Source organism: Anomalospiza imberbis, chromosome 20, assembly GCF_031753505.1.
Source record: "Anomalospiza imberbis isolate Cuckoo-Finch-1a 21T00152 chromosome 20, ASM3175350v1, whole genome shotgun sequence".
Taxonomy (NCBI): Eukaryota; Metazoa; Chordata; class Aves; order Passeriformes; family Viduidae; genus Anomalospiza; species Anomalospiza imberbis.
This window is the reverse complement of record NC_089700.1, coordinates 11,245,360-11,262,334: the sequence shown is the minus strand read 5'-3', so window position 1 is coordinate 11,262,334 and position 16,975 is coordinate 11,245,360. Positions and strand designations below refer to the sequence as shown.

Below are 16,975 nucleotides of genomic sequence, written 5' to 3'. Positions count from 1 at the left end.
ATCTTTTTTTCCCCCATAATCTAGACGGGGAAAAAATGAGATCCAAAAGATATTATATTAGAGAGGAAAAAAAATTATCACTCAGTGATGCATTTACTGCACTAAAATCTCAGGAAATATTTTCTTAAAGGGAAATTATGAAGAGCAGCTGGAGTAGTGGGGAGTCAGAGTGCATGTCATGAATTCAACAGCACTTTATGGTCCACTGAGAAACATTAAGCTTGTATTTATTAAAAAAAAAAAAATCAGTAGGAATCAAAAAGCTTAATCCTAGGTGGTGCAGAAAGGGAAGGAATTGCACGTTTCCATACACATACCAAATACAACTTGCACAACAGTAGCATCTTCCAGCTCCAAGCCACTATCTTGTAATGGGGTGGATATGAAGAATAAGTTTGATCTATATGGGCAATTCAAATGACTCCCAGAAAAAAAAACAATGTCCCTGCCAGCGCTATTTTCCAGATAGACAATCAATTTGTTAAAAGATGAAAATATCTGTGTAACCTAGTCTTGTGCAATGGGACAAAGAAAGGCCTTTCACTCACCTGATATGAAAATTTCCAGTTGTGAAAGCTGACCATGTCCAAATATTTTGCTGGTAACCAGTAAAGCAATCCATCAGTCTGTATGTGTGGCATATGAAGCACAGGAAAGGTGAATTTCACAGGCATTTTACAGTCAGTTATGTTTTAAACAACTAAAAATTAAATTGTATTTTGTCAATATACCTGAGAATTCATCCTAATTGGAAGCATTTTAATTCAATTAACTGGACTTGCAGAGTAAAATAGTAGCATGTTGCTGACAAAATCGACTAATGGGTTTTAAAATTTAATTAGGGTGTATTAAATAAATAGTCATAATCTGTGGCAAGCTTTATTACAGAAATTACATTGTTATTTCTTTGCTTGCTTGTTTATTTTCTACAAAAATACCAAATATGGCCTCTTTTTTTTTTAATAAATTAAGTTTTAAAACAATGAAACAGTCAAGATTCATTGGGGCTTTGCCTGTTTCACTTTTTTTGCGTGTGCATGAGTGGGTTTCTGTGACAATAACATTTTGGAAAATGCAGGCTGAGCTGGCAAGGAAGATGACCAGCCTGGCTGACCAGAGAGCTTTGGCTTGAACTCAGAGGAAAAAAGAGAGCACATCACCTTTGAAAGAAGGGGCAAGCAACTGGGGAGTACTACAGGGCTGTTGTGAGGTTACACAGGGAGAAAACTGGAAGGGCTAAAGCCCAACAAGTACTTAGTCTTAAAACTACTGCTAGAAAAGACAAAATAAAATGCTTCTTACAAATATGTCAGCCACAAAAAGAGGGCCAAGGAGAATCTCCATCCTTTACTGGATGCAGAAGGAAACACTGTGACAAATATTGTGATCCGGGGCCCAGGGAAAGAAGCCCGCTTCTGGCAGGACTTGTGACCTTGGATAATAGCCTGGTTGATTTTTCTCTTCAGCAGGCCAGTGGGCATTCAGTGGCAGGACAAGAGAGAGCGGCTTTAAACCTAAGACAGTAGGTTTAGTTTGGGTATTAGGAAGAAATTAATGCCTCTGAGGGTGCTCAGGCACCGGCACAGGTTGCCCAGAGAAGCTGTGGCTGCCCCTGGATCCCTGGAAGTGTCCAAAGCCAGGTTGGATGGGGCTTGGAGCGACCTGGGACAGTGGAAGGTGTCCCTGCCCATGGCAGGGGGTGGAATGAGATGGGTGTTAAGGTCCCTTCCAACCCAAATCTCTCTATGATTAATTACACCTTCTGGTGAAAGACAGAAATTATGTGCTCCTGAGAACCATGAGTTGTACAAGAATGCACAGTCAAAAAAAAATCAGAGACTGTACACACCAAGTTTCAGATATTATCTAATTCTGTCACATACTACAAAGATATATATTTCTTTTCCTTAAAAGAAATAACCAAACAAAAACATGCCAATTACTAATTATCCCACAACTACACCACAAACTCACATTACGGCAAATATCTAGCAACAGTGATTTTAATACATATTCTAAACCAACCATTTCAACCTTCCTCCTCATACATCCATGTTCCTGAAGATCATCTTCACATCTCTCTAAATTTCTAAGGGAAGCTTTTGTAGGAAAAAGCTATCCATAGACAAGAAAGATGTACAAGCACTTTCTCCTCACAGCAAGACAAACTTTCCTCCAAGACGTCTTCCACCACTGCTAAAGACAAAAGCTCTCTTTCTACCCATGTCAAAGACAGTAAGCAAACCTGATATACACAATCCATTACTATCACACTACTAAGTAATTAAAACCAGTGTGTTGGGGCAAATAGGCAAAGGAAATTGATGCAGATCACATTAAGATCTCAAGGTTGGCATTTGCTAAATTCTGAAATCTTGGCTTTGCAAAAGCCAAGCTTGGTTCTGGGATATTCAGCAACTGTAATGAAATATAACCCGTCCTATCATTTCCAGTAAAATGTCCAAGAATCAGAGCTGTCCAGCAATAGCTGTTGGTTCACTGAGGACAGGCAGAAAACCAGACAGTCACAGAAAAAAAGAGAAGCTCAATACAAGAAAAACTTCCAAGCTTGTATATTTTATTAGATCTGATGAAAAAAGGAGGTATGATGTTGCAATGTAGCTTGCACAAAGTTATACAGCAGTTATGTCTATGAAAATGACCCAAAAAATGCCAACTGCTTCTGCTCAGCAGTTAGGAAGGCAGAAGTAAATAAAATTCCCTAATGTGGAAGTTACCAGCTCAGGAAGGGCAGTCTGATCTACTAAAGCTGCAGAACAACTCAGCCTTTTTCTCACTGTTGTTCAGGGTAATTAAAGCTGGTTCATGTCCATGGATGTGTGACACTGGTCAGCTGGCAAAGCCAAGGTATCCTGGCATCGAGCTGCATTGCCCATTCCTTGGCAGCTTCATGTTTCTTCTACTCTTTAGAAAAATAAAATGAACTGAGGGAAGGTGGGGAAAGAGGTGACAAAATAAAGGCTGAAGAGCTGAAAAGCCTACTGGCTGTATATGGAGATTGAATCATAACAATACAGATAAACTCCAACTGCACTGGCAGGAATTTATTATCTCCCTATGAAGCTCTGTGGTTCTTCATTCATTTGAGATGTTTGTGGATTCTCTCATATTTTAATTTGCATGTTTGAGAGAAGAAGAAAAAGAAAAAAATAAATGGTATGCTAAACTTTCATAATACTTTCCAGCTCTCAAGCCCAAATTTACAAAAGGCCAATATAACAAGAGATAGCAATTGAGGGTGAGAGGATAACCCTAGTATTTATTCACGTGACCTTATCTGGAGTCTTATGTAGGTTTGGTCTCAAAACAAACATGTCTTGACCTCATGGATAATGCATACTCCAGCATTTTTTGTCAGGATTTCACTCTTTGAAATGCTGACATAGGTTTAAGTTTACATGTCAATTACTAGCTTGAATTGAATGACATTTTTTTCTGAAACAAGTATTTGCCTGGTTTATAAGTTAACATGTATAGGAATCTCATTTCCCACCACAAAAAACTCAAGTAATGCAATATAAAGCATATACTAAATTCAAAGTATATGAAAAATCTTCTTCACCTTACGTCAACTTACCTACACTGCACTATACAAAAACAAACCAACAATAACTTCAAACTTAGAAACACTAGCAATATATATTAAAAGTAAGGATGTGATCTCAAGATAGCTGGAGGACTGAAAACCACCAGACTGAATTTGTTCCTAGTGGTGAGTACATGCAGTTTCCCTTAATGAAACAGACAGAATACTTAGCACCAGGAGTGAATTTAAATGTGTAACTATGATGTGTGAAAATACTTTTGTTCTACAACAAGAAAGGCATCTGCATCAACATAATGTATGCAGTTTCGTGAACATTTAATTCAGCTTGATTGCTGTTTGTGTTGTTTTCTGTATTTAGCAAGGGTGCATCAAAGAAGATTTCTGTCAGGTCAACTTTACAGACAGAACTCTGGTTTCTTTTGCACTGCTGAAACAGTGAAATCACATTCTGGCTTAACAAGATAGAGTACATGTAATATTAGCTCAGACTTGTGCTAGCCCAAGTTCTCACCAACTTCAGTCCTTGCCTGGAATCGCCATTAAGGACAGTCAAGCTCAGCACAATGAACTGTGACCCAACTGGCAGCACAAGTGACACGGCATCAGAATGCAGATACATCTTAGCATACATTAATTCCTTGGCTGTTCCAAGTCAGGTATTCTGGTTCTACAGTTTCTAACAGACGTGTATGAAAAGAAATTAAGAAAAGGAAAGAACAGATAAAAAATTCTTTCTTTTGCAAAACATCACAGAGAATTAGCTTAAATGAAAATAGAAACCCTTTGTATGCAGAAGGATGGAGTGTAACTCAGGACTGCTTCCTTTGTTTGTGCACATCTCGCTCGCAACCCTGCGTCTCACATTCTCTGCGACAGTTATTCAACTGCATAATGCAAAAAAACTCCATGCCGTTTCCAGCCTTGTTTCTGAACAGCAGAAAACCTTAAAAGCAGTCTCTTACAACTCTTTCCTTAGTGTCCAGCACAAAGGGCGCTGTGGAAGAAAAAAGTTAAACAAACCCATCCTCATACAAAGGTGCTAACGTGAAAAAACGCCCTGTTCTAAATCTTTGCCAGGAATGGGAGAAGTAGAGAAATTCCTGCAAGAATTCAAGGATAAATGGTTCTTGGCTAGCTATTTAGAAGACTAACTCATAATTGATATAATAATGTATTACTTTTTCTTGGCACTTTGTAGCATAGAAAATGCCATATTTACAACAGGTATAACATCTATAGTATATCTTAAAAATTGCCATTGAATCCTTGAATAAATTAGCAAGCAACATAAATGAGGCCTTGATATCATGTTAAAAGCAAATGCAAAACTGACTTTTTTTTCTCTATTTACCTATTTAACAGCTGTAAATACACTGTGTGTATTGTGTCTACCTGTCAGTTAAGTCCTACAAAAAAAATTATTCTCATGGTAGGTAATCAAGAAGTTTGTGACTCAGATAAATATTACTTTTATATATACCCGTTTACTTAAATAAACCTGTTTGCAGATATTTTCAGGATTGACTACACGTAGAAAATCCATAAAGAAAAGCCTCCTAAAATGGACAAGTATATTGAATTCTTTTTAAAACTAGATTAATTAACAAGCACCATTATGCCTGAGCCCCATATCACTGATGGAGAAGCAAGCTAGGTCTTTCTCTCTCCCTGAAGTCAACAAGGTAATTTAATTTTCAAACAACTATGCAACTTAGGAGCCAAAGAAACAATAACACTGCTTAGGCTTCTACCCTAAGTCCCAAATTCTTACTGCTGTATCAGTGCCCATTTCCCACTCCTTTCAGTGGTTCACAGTTACATACATATTTACATAAAAATGGCCCCAAATACACCTGAAAGTATGTGTCCCCATAGAAATTCCAGATAAGGATTCATTGACTTTCAGGAGCAAAATAACCTGGTGACAACAAGAAGTCTCTCACACATTGAATACAAGAAAAAATAAGTTTTAGTCTTGTAATCTATCTTGCTGCTCAGCTGAGACCAACACTGACTTCCCACTGAAGCCAATACATTTGTATTACCTGGTCTGCCAAAGTTTTCTCCTGAAAGAGATCACTGCAATTCATTTCTCTGGACTAAAATGTCACTTACACATCTACGTAAATCTCTTAACTATGGGATGCTGTAAAATGACATTACTTCTGTAGAACATTTACAAAGTAGCTAAAAAGTAATTGCTTCAGTAGTCAGATGTTCTTGTTAACCCTTAAGCACTACGTAATACAAGCCAAAAGTTACCTTGATTTTCTTCAAGCTTCCCAATTGTTTCTATCTGCTCAACAAGGTCATTTGAGTTCCACTGGCTCATGCCTATGAGAATAGCATTTTTTCCTTCCACCATCTCTTCTGTAAAAGGAAAAAGAACAGAATAAATTGCTGTGACAAACAAGAGAAAAAAGACAGGGTGAGAACTAGTAATCAAGAGATAAATAAACACTGATTAGAGCCCCTAATGGGAACATATAACAGGTTATGCAGGACTACCCAGGAAAGCTTCTTGCCTACTCATATGCTTTACAGCAATCCTATATGCTTCATAGATTATGTACAGGAAAAACATGGAAAAGAGAGGACTGTCTGAAGCTTTTGTCTCTTGAGCAGCCACTGCAAAACAAAGTCTATAATAATCACTTTGAGTGTTAGATTGGTTGGTTGGTTTGGGTTTTTTTTTTAACTTTTTTTATTTGAAGAACATTCAAAAGGCAGACGAGGGAAGCGTAGACACACAGACCAATTCAAGACTTTTCTCCTTTTATCAAAGGCACCTGTGCTACCTAAAGCTTTACATTTTCACCTAGGGACACAATGGAATGGAACCAAGCCCACAGCACAGAGAACCATCTCTTTTACTGAGATCCCACCCAGGAAGTGGGGTAGGAAAAACTGAAAGCACAAAACACAATCTGCAGATAGATATTAACTCTTTTGTAAAAAACAAACCCAAAACCAAACAGGCCTAGAAACTGTAGGAAAATATTTTCCCTCAATTTAACAGCTATTTGGCAAGAAGGGTACATCAATCTTTACTGAATAAATTTACTCAAAGCATTTCAGCCGGGAAGTGGCTGGATACAACCCAGAATGGTCTTTGTACCTAGGGCAAACACGCAGAAAAAAGGCAAGTAAAATAAGTAGTAACAGTTCTTTACTTGTTAAGGCAGATTCAGAGAATGGGTCAAATTCTGTCCTCTCTTACTGTCTTTCGTAGAGAGATAGGTTCTAATATGGGTGAAAAAACAGAATAATTTAGCCAGGACATTTCTGGCTAAAATAATAATTTTCAAACGCCTACCTTGCAGGAGGCCTCTAAATGATTTAAAAATTTATGTTCGTTCATGTTCTCTCATATGTACCTGTCTCATTTAGAAAGATCTTGGTACTAGAGAAGGAGAAACATGGATATGTATGAAGGATTGCATAAATCACTTCACAGCCGCCATCATATCTTATCTCTCCCTAAGTAATACCTTTTATAAACAATGATAAACGTCATTTATCAGATAAGCTGGATCCAGCAAAGCCCCCTGAGACTTGATGCAATCTCAGCTGCTCGCTGAGGCATAAAGAATCAACCACTTAGCACAGCATTTTGCTCAGTTTTTTGTGACTTTCTCTCAGAGGCTGATCTATTTAAAGTTCTATAAGGAGGAAAGGAAGGAGCCATGATGGTTTTGGTCTCTTCCCTCCCCCCCTGCAACAAGTGGTTTAAAAATCCATCTGACTATGATGGGCATTTTCAGTGTTATTTTGTGCTTAGTCCTTACTGCTGCTGCTCCTCCTGCCAACTTTTTGAAGTGTCAGTAAGTGTCTTTCCCCCCTGAGCCTCACACCAGCCCCTCAGCACAACTGCACAAATACAGATGGAAAAGTGCCCAAAATAGCAGCAGCACAGAACAAACACAGCTCTCAAGACCTCCTTAGGGCGTAGCAGCGGTGAGTGTCTGGCAGACAGGTGTAACATTTTACCCACAAATAAAAATGAGAGATAATGGTTTTCTACTATAGATTTTGTTTTCCTGCTTTGTTCTTCTTGAGCAAAGTCCAGTGTTGGCATCGGAAGACCAAGCAGCAGCACAGCTGATGGCCCTAAACTCTGTCAGGTGTGTGCAGCAGGCACGAAGACCAGTGAAAAGAACTGAAAACAAATGAGAGACATGTGCCTCCAGGGCTGTGTTATGGAAGATCTATTTTCAGCTTAAAGGGTGTGGGGAGATCGGTATGGGGGTGTTTGCCTGTCTGTTGTGGAAGTCTAATAAAACAGACAAATGGGAATGTGCAGGCTTCTCTGAGCAGCTTTTCGAATCTGAGAAAAAATGTTAGTCAACCATGGAATTTCATATTCTGACAATTTAGTGATGATGTATTCAGGTGTAATTTTCACCTTTTGTGATCAGCGGTACATTGAAGTTAAATTATAAGGTAGTTTCCCACATCAAATATAATTTTACATTTTGACACTGTAAAATTCCTGCCTAAATTATGGCATGTCACATGGAAAGCAAGAAACAAAGGAAAGCCAGGCAATCTAAAACAGTAAAATATTACTTCTCCCTTACAGTATGGATTTCAGTGAATTAAGTAGTTAGCCATGACAGATGAATCAACAGTCAAAACATGTACAGCTGCTTCATCTCAAACACAGGTGCTTGATTCTCTGTTTACAAGGCTGCCAGCCAGAAACTTCTTTGTTTGAGAAACTGAGATTTGACCCCAGCTGTTTTTCAGAATACAAAAGCAGATCACTAATGTTATGTTTTAATGGTGCCAACTGCTGTGCCCACTGTTTCCTACTTCAGGCTGTCCATGAAGTACAAATTACACATGGGTAGATGTGGGATAGCTTCCAAATTCTCCCATGAAGAAACTCCATAGTACTCAACTCCAGCTGCACTGTGCAGCTGCAAGAATATCAAACATTGATGAAGCGCTCTGTATAAGTAACAGAGAATGGGTGAGGAACATAGGTAAGAAACACTGCACAAAATTTTATGCTGGAGACAGAAAACGGGTATCAAGTTACCTCATTTTTAGGAGGTGAAAGCCACAGTCTCTGTCCTGGACAGGTCTCTCTCACTCCAGCACAAATCAACTCTTCTTGTTTCTTTGGTGCTAAATTTAACCTACTGATAATGCCAATTACTTCAGCCCACACACATGTTTTCCTCTACCAAAGACACAAGCTCCCTTATCACCAAGAGAGTTTCTGAGTGTAGAAACGCCTTCTGCCTCTTTTGCTAGTATTTATACCTCTGTGTACATTTATTTTCCTGACATTTAAACACTTTATTTCTGAAAGGCTGGTTGGGAGAAAGTAGAGATGATACTAAATTAGGATGACCTATGGACTGCCTCAAGGTTAGCGAGGCCTTGCAGAGAGATATGAATAGACCACAATCACCAGCCATACGAAATGTAACATGTGCAAGTGCTGGACTGTGCACCCGGGATGGGGAAATCCTGGTTAGACCTACAAACGGTGGGAGAAGGGGCTGAAGAGAAGCCGTGGGGAAAGAGATCTGAGGGTTTAGGTTGATGGCAAATTGAATATGAGTCAACGCTGCATCCTGGCAACTAAAAGGGCCAGCAGTGTCCTGGGTGCACCAGGCACAGCAGCCTAGCCAGCTGAAGGAAGGTGGCTGCCCCACTCTGCTCTGGCGCAACCTCACACTGAGCCTTGTGTCTAGTTTTGGGTGCCATAATACAGGAGAGATCTAAAGCTATTGGAGAGCATCCAGATGCTGAATGGCCTCAAGACTAAGATTTATGAGGAACGATTGAGGTCCCTTGTTTTGTTCAGTTTGGAGAAGAGAAGACTGAGGAGAGACCTCATTGCAATCTGCAACTTCCTCAAGGTGGGCCATGGAGAGGGAGTTGCTGATATCTCTCTGGTGACCAGTGACAGGATATGAAGAAATGAAAATCTATCTAAACAAAACTTAATTTGAAGAGCATTTTTGCAAGATAACTATCAAGTAATCTAAACTTGGAAATAGTTGTGTCAACTCAATATGGACTACGTCCAGCAAATTCAAAGTGCATTTCTTGTTCTTAGTCTACAGTGATGCCTCACCAGCTCCAAAAATGCAGGCATCAAACTGACCTTCAAAGCATTACTGAACAATAGATCTTGATGATTCAAAAGAATATTCCATCAAGCACAGTAAGTGATCATACTCCCAAAGACAGAATCTAGTCACACTTTTGATCTATTCCCATCAAAGAAAACTATGCCATCTAGAATGTCTGAAACATCATCATTTTAGTTCTCTTTATGGAGAAAAAATCTGAAGTATGATTTGGTGCTCCAAGTTACAACTGCAGCTTCACACGGAATTTGGAAACATTGCTGAAATCATCAAGACAGCTATTTTAAGCACATGGTAGAACATTGCAAAGCACAAAGGCAGTGTGGAGGAAGATCAGCATACGGTATATTTCTTTTCTATTTCCAACTCTTCCATTCACTAAAGCTTAAGATTTAAATGCAGCTTAAACAATTTGGGTATCCTATTCTCATTGAATACCCAGTGAGAAAAGATCACCATCTCTCATTCTCTTCATGCTCACATGGACATTTAATTTTGATCCACAGAAACAATTTATCACATATTATTATCTCTCACTAAAAGTCCATTATTAGGGGATTAACAACTCAGTAACAGATGTTGTTCATTATCTTTACATAGCAGTGACTTTTTATTTCAAGTAACCATTATAATAATGATAGCGACTGTCATTGCAAGCATTTCAGACTACATAGACTATTATGATGTTAAAACTTAAGTATTTAAAGAAAGCTCTTTCAGAAAAAGCAAGTGAAATGTGTCAGAAAAGCGTAAATTTTGGTTCCTGGAAACAGAATCAAAACCAGAGCCCCAGCCTCCCACTCAAGGTGGGAGATTGTGTATGTACACAACCTACAAATTCTTCTCCCACTTCAGAATGAAACTTGGCATGTTACCAACCATGTCAAGATTCAGGGTCTCACAGATGACGTAGGGAGTGCTGCAGTTACCTCAGCAGGTTAGAGCACAGTGCCATAGTCACAGGTCCGATCCCCTTATGGGCTATTCACTTAGGAGCTGCACTCAATGACCCTTGTGGGTCCCTTCCAAGTCAGAATATCCTGTGATGAAATCCGCAAGCATTCAAATACTGCTCCTTGAACAAGCAGAGATTCCAGTCCCTCCAGAGGAAGTTTTGATAGAGTGGAAAACTTAAGACATTGGTCTTAACAGCTGGCCATCAGTAATATGAACACTCATGGCCTTCAACAGGAACTGTGAACAAGAACACCCCCATTGTAACCTCAAACACCGTCTGAGCTGGGAAGGACCAGGGTCAGGCCCCATGAGGTCTGCACTGGTGGTGTCTTGCTGGTTCTGATGCCAGAGTCTGCTCAGGGCAGCTCACTCATCCACGCCAGCACCTCACCAAACTCCTGTAAATTTAGGTCCATTCACAAATCCTGGATAGAAGAACTGATGGAGGTTTTGTCTGATAAAGACAATGTTGTCAGTTCACCCATGAAGGAGTTTACTTAGTTCTTGCAAAACTGGGGGAAAAATGGGGAGTGGAGGACAAAAATGTGTACTCACCTCGTGCATCAAAGAATTCATCGTCGGAGCTCTCCACAGAGTCTCTGAGAACACTCTGCATGTGCCGCTGAGCGCCACCAAATCGGCATGGGCGGGCTGGAAATACAATGAGACTCACATTAACACAAGGGAATGTTCACCTCTGCTCCAGAAAAGACCCTGACCCAACACATTAATGAACAGTTTGTGTAGGTGCCTCAGGAGGATGGTTGTCATGCACACTTTAATCTCAACTGTCAGCCAGCCAGAGCTCTCAGGATGGCAAAAAAATATTTCCACTTAACCAAAGTGATTAAATCAAGTTTGTGTCAAAGATAAGCCTGCATTCAGCTAATGCAGTGACCTCAAAAGATAAAGTCTTTTCTGTTGAATTAATCTGACTGCTCCATTCCAACATTCGAATTGCACATTGTTTCTAAGACACAAAGCAACATTTCCCCAGGACACGACAGTAGCTCCCACTTAAATTCAACTTAACTCCTAAAATAAGTGCCATCTTCTTTGGCACACAGATTTGCACACAAGCTACTTCTCACTCACTGAACTGGTTCCATCAGAGAGCTCTGCTGTGCTGGGGCCTGGGGCTTTCACTTGAAGCTTGCCATTTGAAGACAGGAAAGGAAAACCACATTAGAATAGGTACAGTAACAGATATAGTCACAGCTTAGCTGGTCCTAATGGATTATCGTACTCAAACTAATTTACAGTGAGTAAACCAGACTTGCTTAAATATCTGAATTCTCCTTACATCTAAGCAACCCAACACTAGAAAGAAGTAGTGAAATATATTCCTTATATTAACAACAAAGTCTCTCCACAATCAGTGGAGAAGCAGGGATCAAATCCACCACACCCCTAACAACACTATTGTAGAAAGGACACTCATTACCCACCAGAATAGTGTCCTTCGTTTTATTCATTTCCACAAATGATGACACCAGACCTGATTCTAATATCCTGAGCCCCTGGCCACAAAAGCATTCTTCTTCTCTCAGCAGTAAAAGAGCAACTCAAACAGAGGATGCATCCTTCTGTATTATTCTGAAGAAAACATGCCACTAGGTCACAGCCTTTTGTTCTTCATTTACTCCACCTACAGCTGAATTAATCAGAAATATAAGTGAAGGGTGGTAAGAAGCAGCAGATTTTGGCTGGCCAAGATGTGAGTAAAAACAATAATCAATTTATAGCATTTTAATAGGCTTAAAAAATTGGTTATTAGGAAGTAAATAAAAATAATAATCAATTAATAGCATTTTAATATGTTTTTTTAAATGGTTATTAAAGAGGCAGTATTCATTACAAGAGTACAGCATGTATTGGGAATGTGTCCAGTGATATCTGGCAGCTACTGGAGCCCCTCCATTCAGATATATATCTATCCTAAAATGCATCACTACAGTCACCAAAGCAGTGGTAGAAAGAACACTATTCTGAACTTCAAATGAAAATAAGTCTGCACTGGATCAATGCTTGGAAGAGCAGGCATTCCAAAATTCCAAAAGCACAAGGTGGAAGCACCACAGAAAAAACAGTGATGAATTGAGGGTTGGACAGAAGGAAGGAGGGAGTGAGGGAGGGGGAGAGAGAGGAAGGAAGAACGAAAGGAGGGAGGAGGCTATAAAAATAAAAAAAATTGTAAAAACTTCAAAGGTACTCCAAAGCAAATAGCAATTCCCTGGAGAAGAGCTGCCACTAGTGTGGCTGAAAATCAATAATAGTACTCACCCCACAAAAAAGCCCATGGTTCCAGGGACCTTGGAGTTTGATGTAGAATGTGAAGAGAGGGCAGGGAAAACTGTCACAAATATCCAGGCATAAATTCTGGCTATGAGAAAAGATCTTGGGAGCATAAGTTTTATTATATTGCACTGGGAATGCTTCTAGATTTAGAAGCAGCTTAAACATAACCACAGTCAGCAGCATAAATATGTGTAAAGCTCACTGCAACAGCTCTCCACATCTGGACTGCATTGCATTGCCCTAACACATTGGTCCTATTGAGTCTGCTTCCTTCTGTGCCAGCAGATTAGCATTAGGCACCTTCAGAGGACTCTATTAACATTTCTTGATTTTATTAGACACAGGCATTGCCTGGACTCACTGATTTGATTTATACTGTCAACTGCTGCATATCTTATTTTATAATTTTGTTTCAGAGAATGAAAAGACCAGCCCTACCTCAGAACACAGGTGAGCTCCTCGGTAATGACCCTTTATGCTTCTACGGCAGTGAACCTACCCTTTATCAGATCAGTCAGCTGACTCTTAGCAGTCAGATTTCAGAAATTTTTCCACCCAGGAAGCAGCTTTTATTTCATTTCAGTTGTTCAGTATCACACTTTCTGACCAAAGAAGGGGAAAGCATGCAGAAATGCCTTGAGCACTACATGACCAATTTGTGAGTCACAATAGTTGAACTGGAAGCACATACACTAGTTCCCCACCAGCTGCCAAGGCAGCACCACGAGGGATAGCAGGATATAAGAGTAACATTTCCCAGAGGTGGAAGGAGAGCCCAGAGAAATGCACAGGTGCTTTTCTTCTAGAAGAAGCAGAAGTAAAGTTTCCTATCTAACCTGTTCTCTCTGCACAGAACTGCCAAGTTCTGTGACAGTCACCTGTCACAGAGGGAGCTGGCAGGGGCTTGCCCTGAGCACAGAGCCACAGTAAAAGCTAGGGAGAAGACAAGAGCAGAGTCATCATTGCAGCACTATGAACAGAGGCTCAGTGCTCTAATTAGGCTAGCACTAACTGTAAGTAATTGTAATTAAGATTACAATCAGGGATTTTCCTCAGTAAAAAAAAAAAAAAAGTCTTTTTTTTTTTTTTCTTCAACAAAGAACAGCTGGAATTTCACTGGTACGTTGCTGCATCAGTGATCTGGTGACTAATGGAGGTGCTGTGCTGCATGTTAGATAGTGATTTCCTTACCTCTACTATGTATAAGGATCACAACTGAAATCTACATCCTGATTAACAGCTTCCATAAGGGGAAGAGCCACAGATCACAATCAGCTGCAACCTCTTGTGACAAGCAGCAAAATAGCGAGGATCTTATTTGAGTAAAAACTGCTACAGAAATAGTTCCACGTTCTATTATGCAACACTCGCACTTCAGTTGAAGGCAAGTCAGACTGCACCTCTGTACACGTCATCCTAATTCAGATGCAAGGCAAATTTAATCCTTGGTGTTTAGTGAGTGTACATAATTCCAGCAAACAGCAGAAGAAACAGTTCCCACTCACATACCAGCAGCTTCTAATGCTGTCCATCCAGAGAAGGAACAACCCACTAAAATGATGCAATCTCTGATATGTTCCACAAATAGACCTAAGGAGCAGAACAGTCATGGAAAATGCCAATTCTACTTTCACCCACAAACACCAGCAGGGCTCATTCTACCATAGCTCTATAAGAAATCAACAGCAGTTGAAAAGTATATATAAGAGAAGAATCAGCTCTAGCTTCCTCTGGTCAGGGGGCATAAACCCAAATTCTTTCCAAAGATGTCTCTTATTTTTACAAGCTGGCAATGATATGAAAATTAAGCAGTGCATGAGCACACTTCATTACATGTGATATGAGGGTGATTCTAAAAGAGAGGGAAAAAAAAGGAAAAACACAAGAAGAATTAAAGTGACCCTACTGGTCATTAGCCAGCATTCTCAGGACTAAGGAAATGGAAACAGAAAAACAGGTAAGAAATGAAGTAAGGCTGAAGAGGCTCTGAAAAAGTGTAAGAATAAAAGGTTTTCCTCTGAAAACTGAATAGCTAATGCTGTTGATTCCCAACTTTAATAATTTTCTTATATCCTTTGGAAGGCCTGGTGTCTAAAACACATTCATCATAGAAGTCCCAAGCATCCTAAGACAGAACAGCTCACCATTGTCACTCAGTAGTATGCACATGTTCTGCTACCAGTACCAAAAATACTGTTTCAATATTACCTGTTAAGCAAAGATTGTATTCAAAATGCACACCAATTCTGGAGAAAGAAAAGGCATCCACTTTCCTTTTCCATTCCAGTAACTGGCATCAATTCTGACTGCACAAAGCAACACCATACACTACAGGCCCCAGGTCCTTAGGTGGCATACACCTAGAGGTGAAAGGTGTGAGAGCACAAGAATAACTTCTGGAAAAAGGAAGGAACATTTTCCTGTGGAGATGATCTCCTCTAAGCACACCTTACCAAGGCCCAGGGATTGAATCTGCTACTGGATCTAACGAGCAGAAAATTAATTTTCAAATATAGCAGGAAATAAGCCCTGCTGTGAAACCACAGCCATGTTACCTTTCTTCACTGGTTTTGCCTTCTCCTCATTTTGAAATAGCTTTTAAAAACACTTACTGCAACTGAAAAACCCCCCATTACTGGAGTCATCACATCACTGTTTACAGAAGCACTTCATGGGCAGGAGCAGCACATACTCTTTGGGAATGAAAGAGTATGGTGATCTCATTCCTGAAACATACTTGTGAGGGCAGAGTAGCAGCACAGTAGGCTCAGCCCAGAAGCATCAGTTTAAGAGCCACTCCAGCATCTCCCTCTTCTCCTTACCAATGCATGTATCACTGGCTACCTTGTCAGGCAAGCAGGACAAACCAAATGGCTGTCCAAATGCCAAATTTGACCAAATGGCCAAATGCCAGCCATAACAGCCCCTTGTGTACTGGCAGCATCACAGGCTGGCTCCAGAGGCCAACCCAGCTCAGGTGTGCTCACACCAGACTTGACAGAAAAATGCATTCAAGCAGCTTGGGGTAAGAGGAGCAGTTTTCATTGGATGCAATTATAGCACTGGGCTTTACTGTAAAATGAATTCAATATTACTTACTTTACTGTCATATTATCAGAGATTTCAAGCTTTGCAGATGGCCCAGCCTTTTTCTACATCTTTTGCTTGGTAACATTTTCCAATTTCCAATCAAGCCCAGACATAAGCACATGCCAGAAGAATGGCAATCATAAAGAAAGCACCCCTAAATACTATCACCACACCTAGGTAGAGACAAAACAGCATACAGTGTTCTCATGGCTACTGGAAACTCAGTCTTTTACACAATCAAATATTGAGGACTGAATTAATCTCAATTTAAAAAAATAAATAGGCTCTATTACAGAGATTTAAAAATTTCCACCTGTCAATACTTGTTTTAGAAGCACACCATTTTGAATTCAGGGGCACTTGTCCTAATAAAATTCAAAAGCACAAGTCATTTTTCCATTTGGATAAAAATGCTGGGTAGGAGGAATGACCTTTGCTATTGCTACTGACTGTTGTTGCATAATAATATTTCCTTCTGTTTTGCTGGTTTCAGATGCTTCTTGCCTACCCATTAAGTGATTTAACTGAGCTACCCACACAGTGTTACCTAGTGACTATGAAGTTAAGACTTACTGGAGGCCAAGTTCACCCACTATTATTTCCTAGTTATGTTTTATTTTTTATTTGGAAAACGTAAAACTGAAGCCGTATGTTACAAGTATGTGAATTTAACTGCTGGAGGCACTCCTAAGACTCAGGAGCTCATACAAGACAGGGGGAGATGCTGACCAGAGGAAGTCCTTGCCTGCACAATAACCACCAAAAAAGTTGGACCATATATGCCATCGCTGATAGCAGGGCCACACAGAACTCATCCAAAACCACAGAATGAATCTGCATCAGAGACTGGAACTGAAATGAAATCAGTTGAAGCTGAAATGGAACACACTTAGCAGAAGGGGCTGAGGAGGGGCATGGAGTGGGAGGCCTATAAAACTGTGAAGCTAAAGGA

The 16,975-nt window shown here is 39.9% G+C and overlaps 1 protein-coding gene across 4 annotated transcripts in view; it reads right to left on the bottom strand.

Annotated features, from left to right (window-relative positions):
* PITPNM3 (PITPNM family member 3) overlaps positions 1-16,975 on the bottom strand; it is a 52,621-nt gene that overhangs the window by 32,505 nt on the left and 3,141 nt on the right. For 2 of the 4 annotated variants that reach the window (XM_068210814.1, XM_068210811.1), the window contains exons 2-3: positions 11,191-11,286; positions 5,831-5,938 (exon numbers count right to left, since the gene is read on the bottom strand). In XM_068210814.1, the coding sequence (XP_068066915.1) occupies positions 5,831-5,938; positions 11,191-11,286 (204 nt within the window). Of the gene's footprint in view, positions 1-5,830; positions 5,939-10,607; positions 10,630-11,190; positions 11,287-12,083; positions 12,290-16,975 lie in introns of those variants that run through there. The other 2 variants (XM_068210812.1, XM_068210813.1) reach the window with 2 other exon arrangements.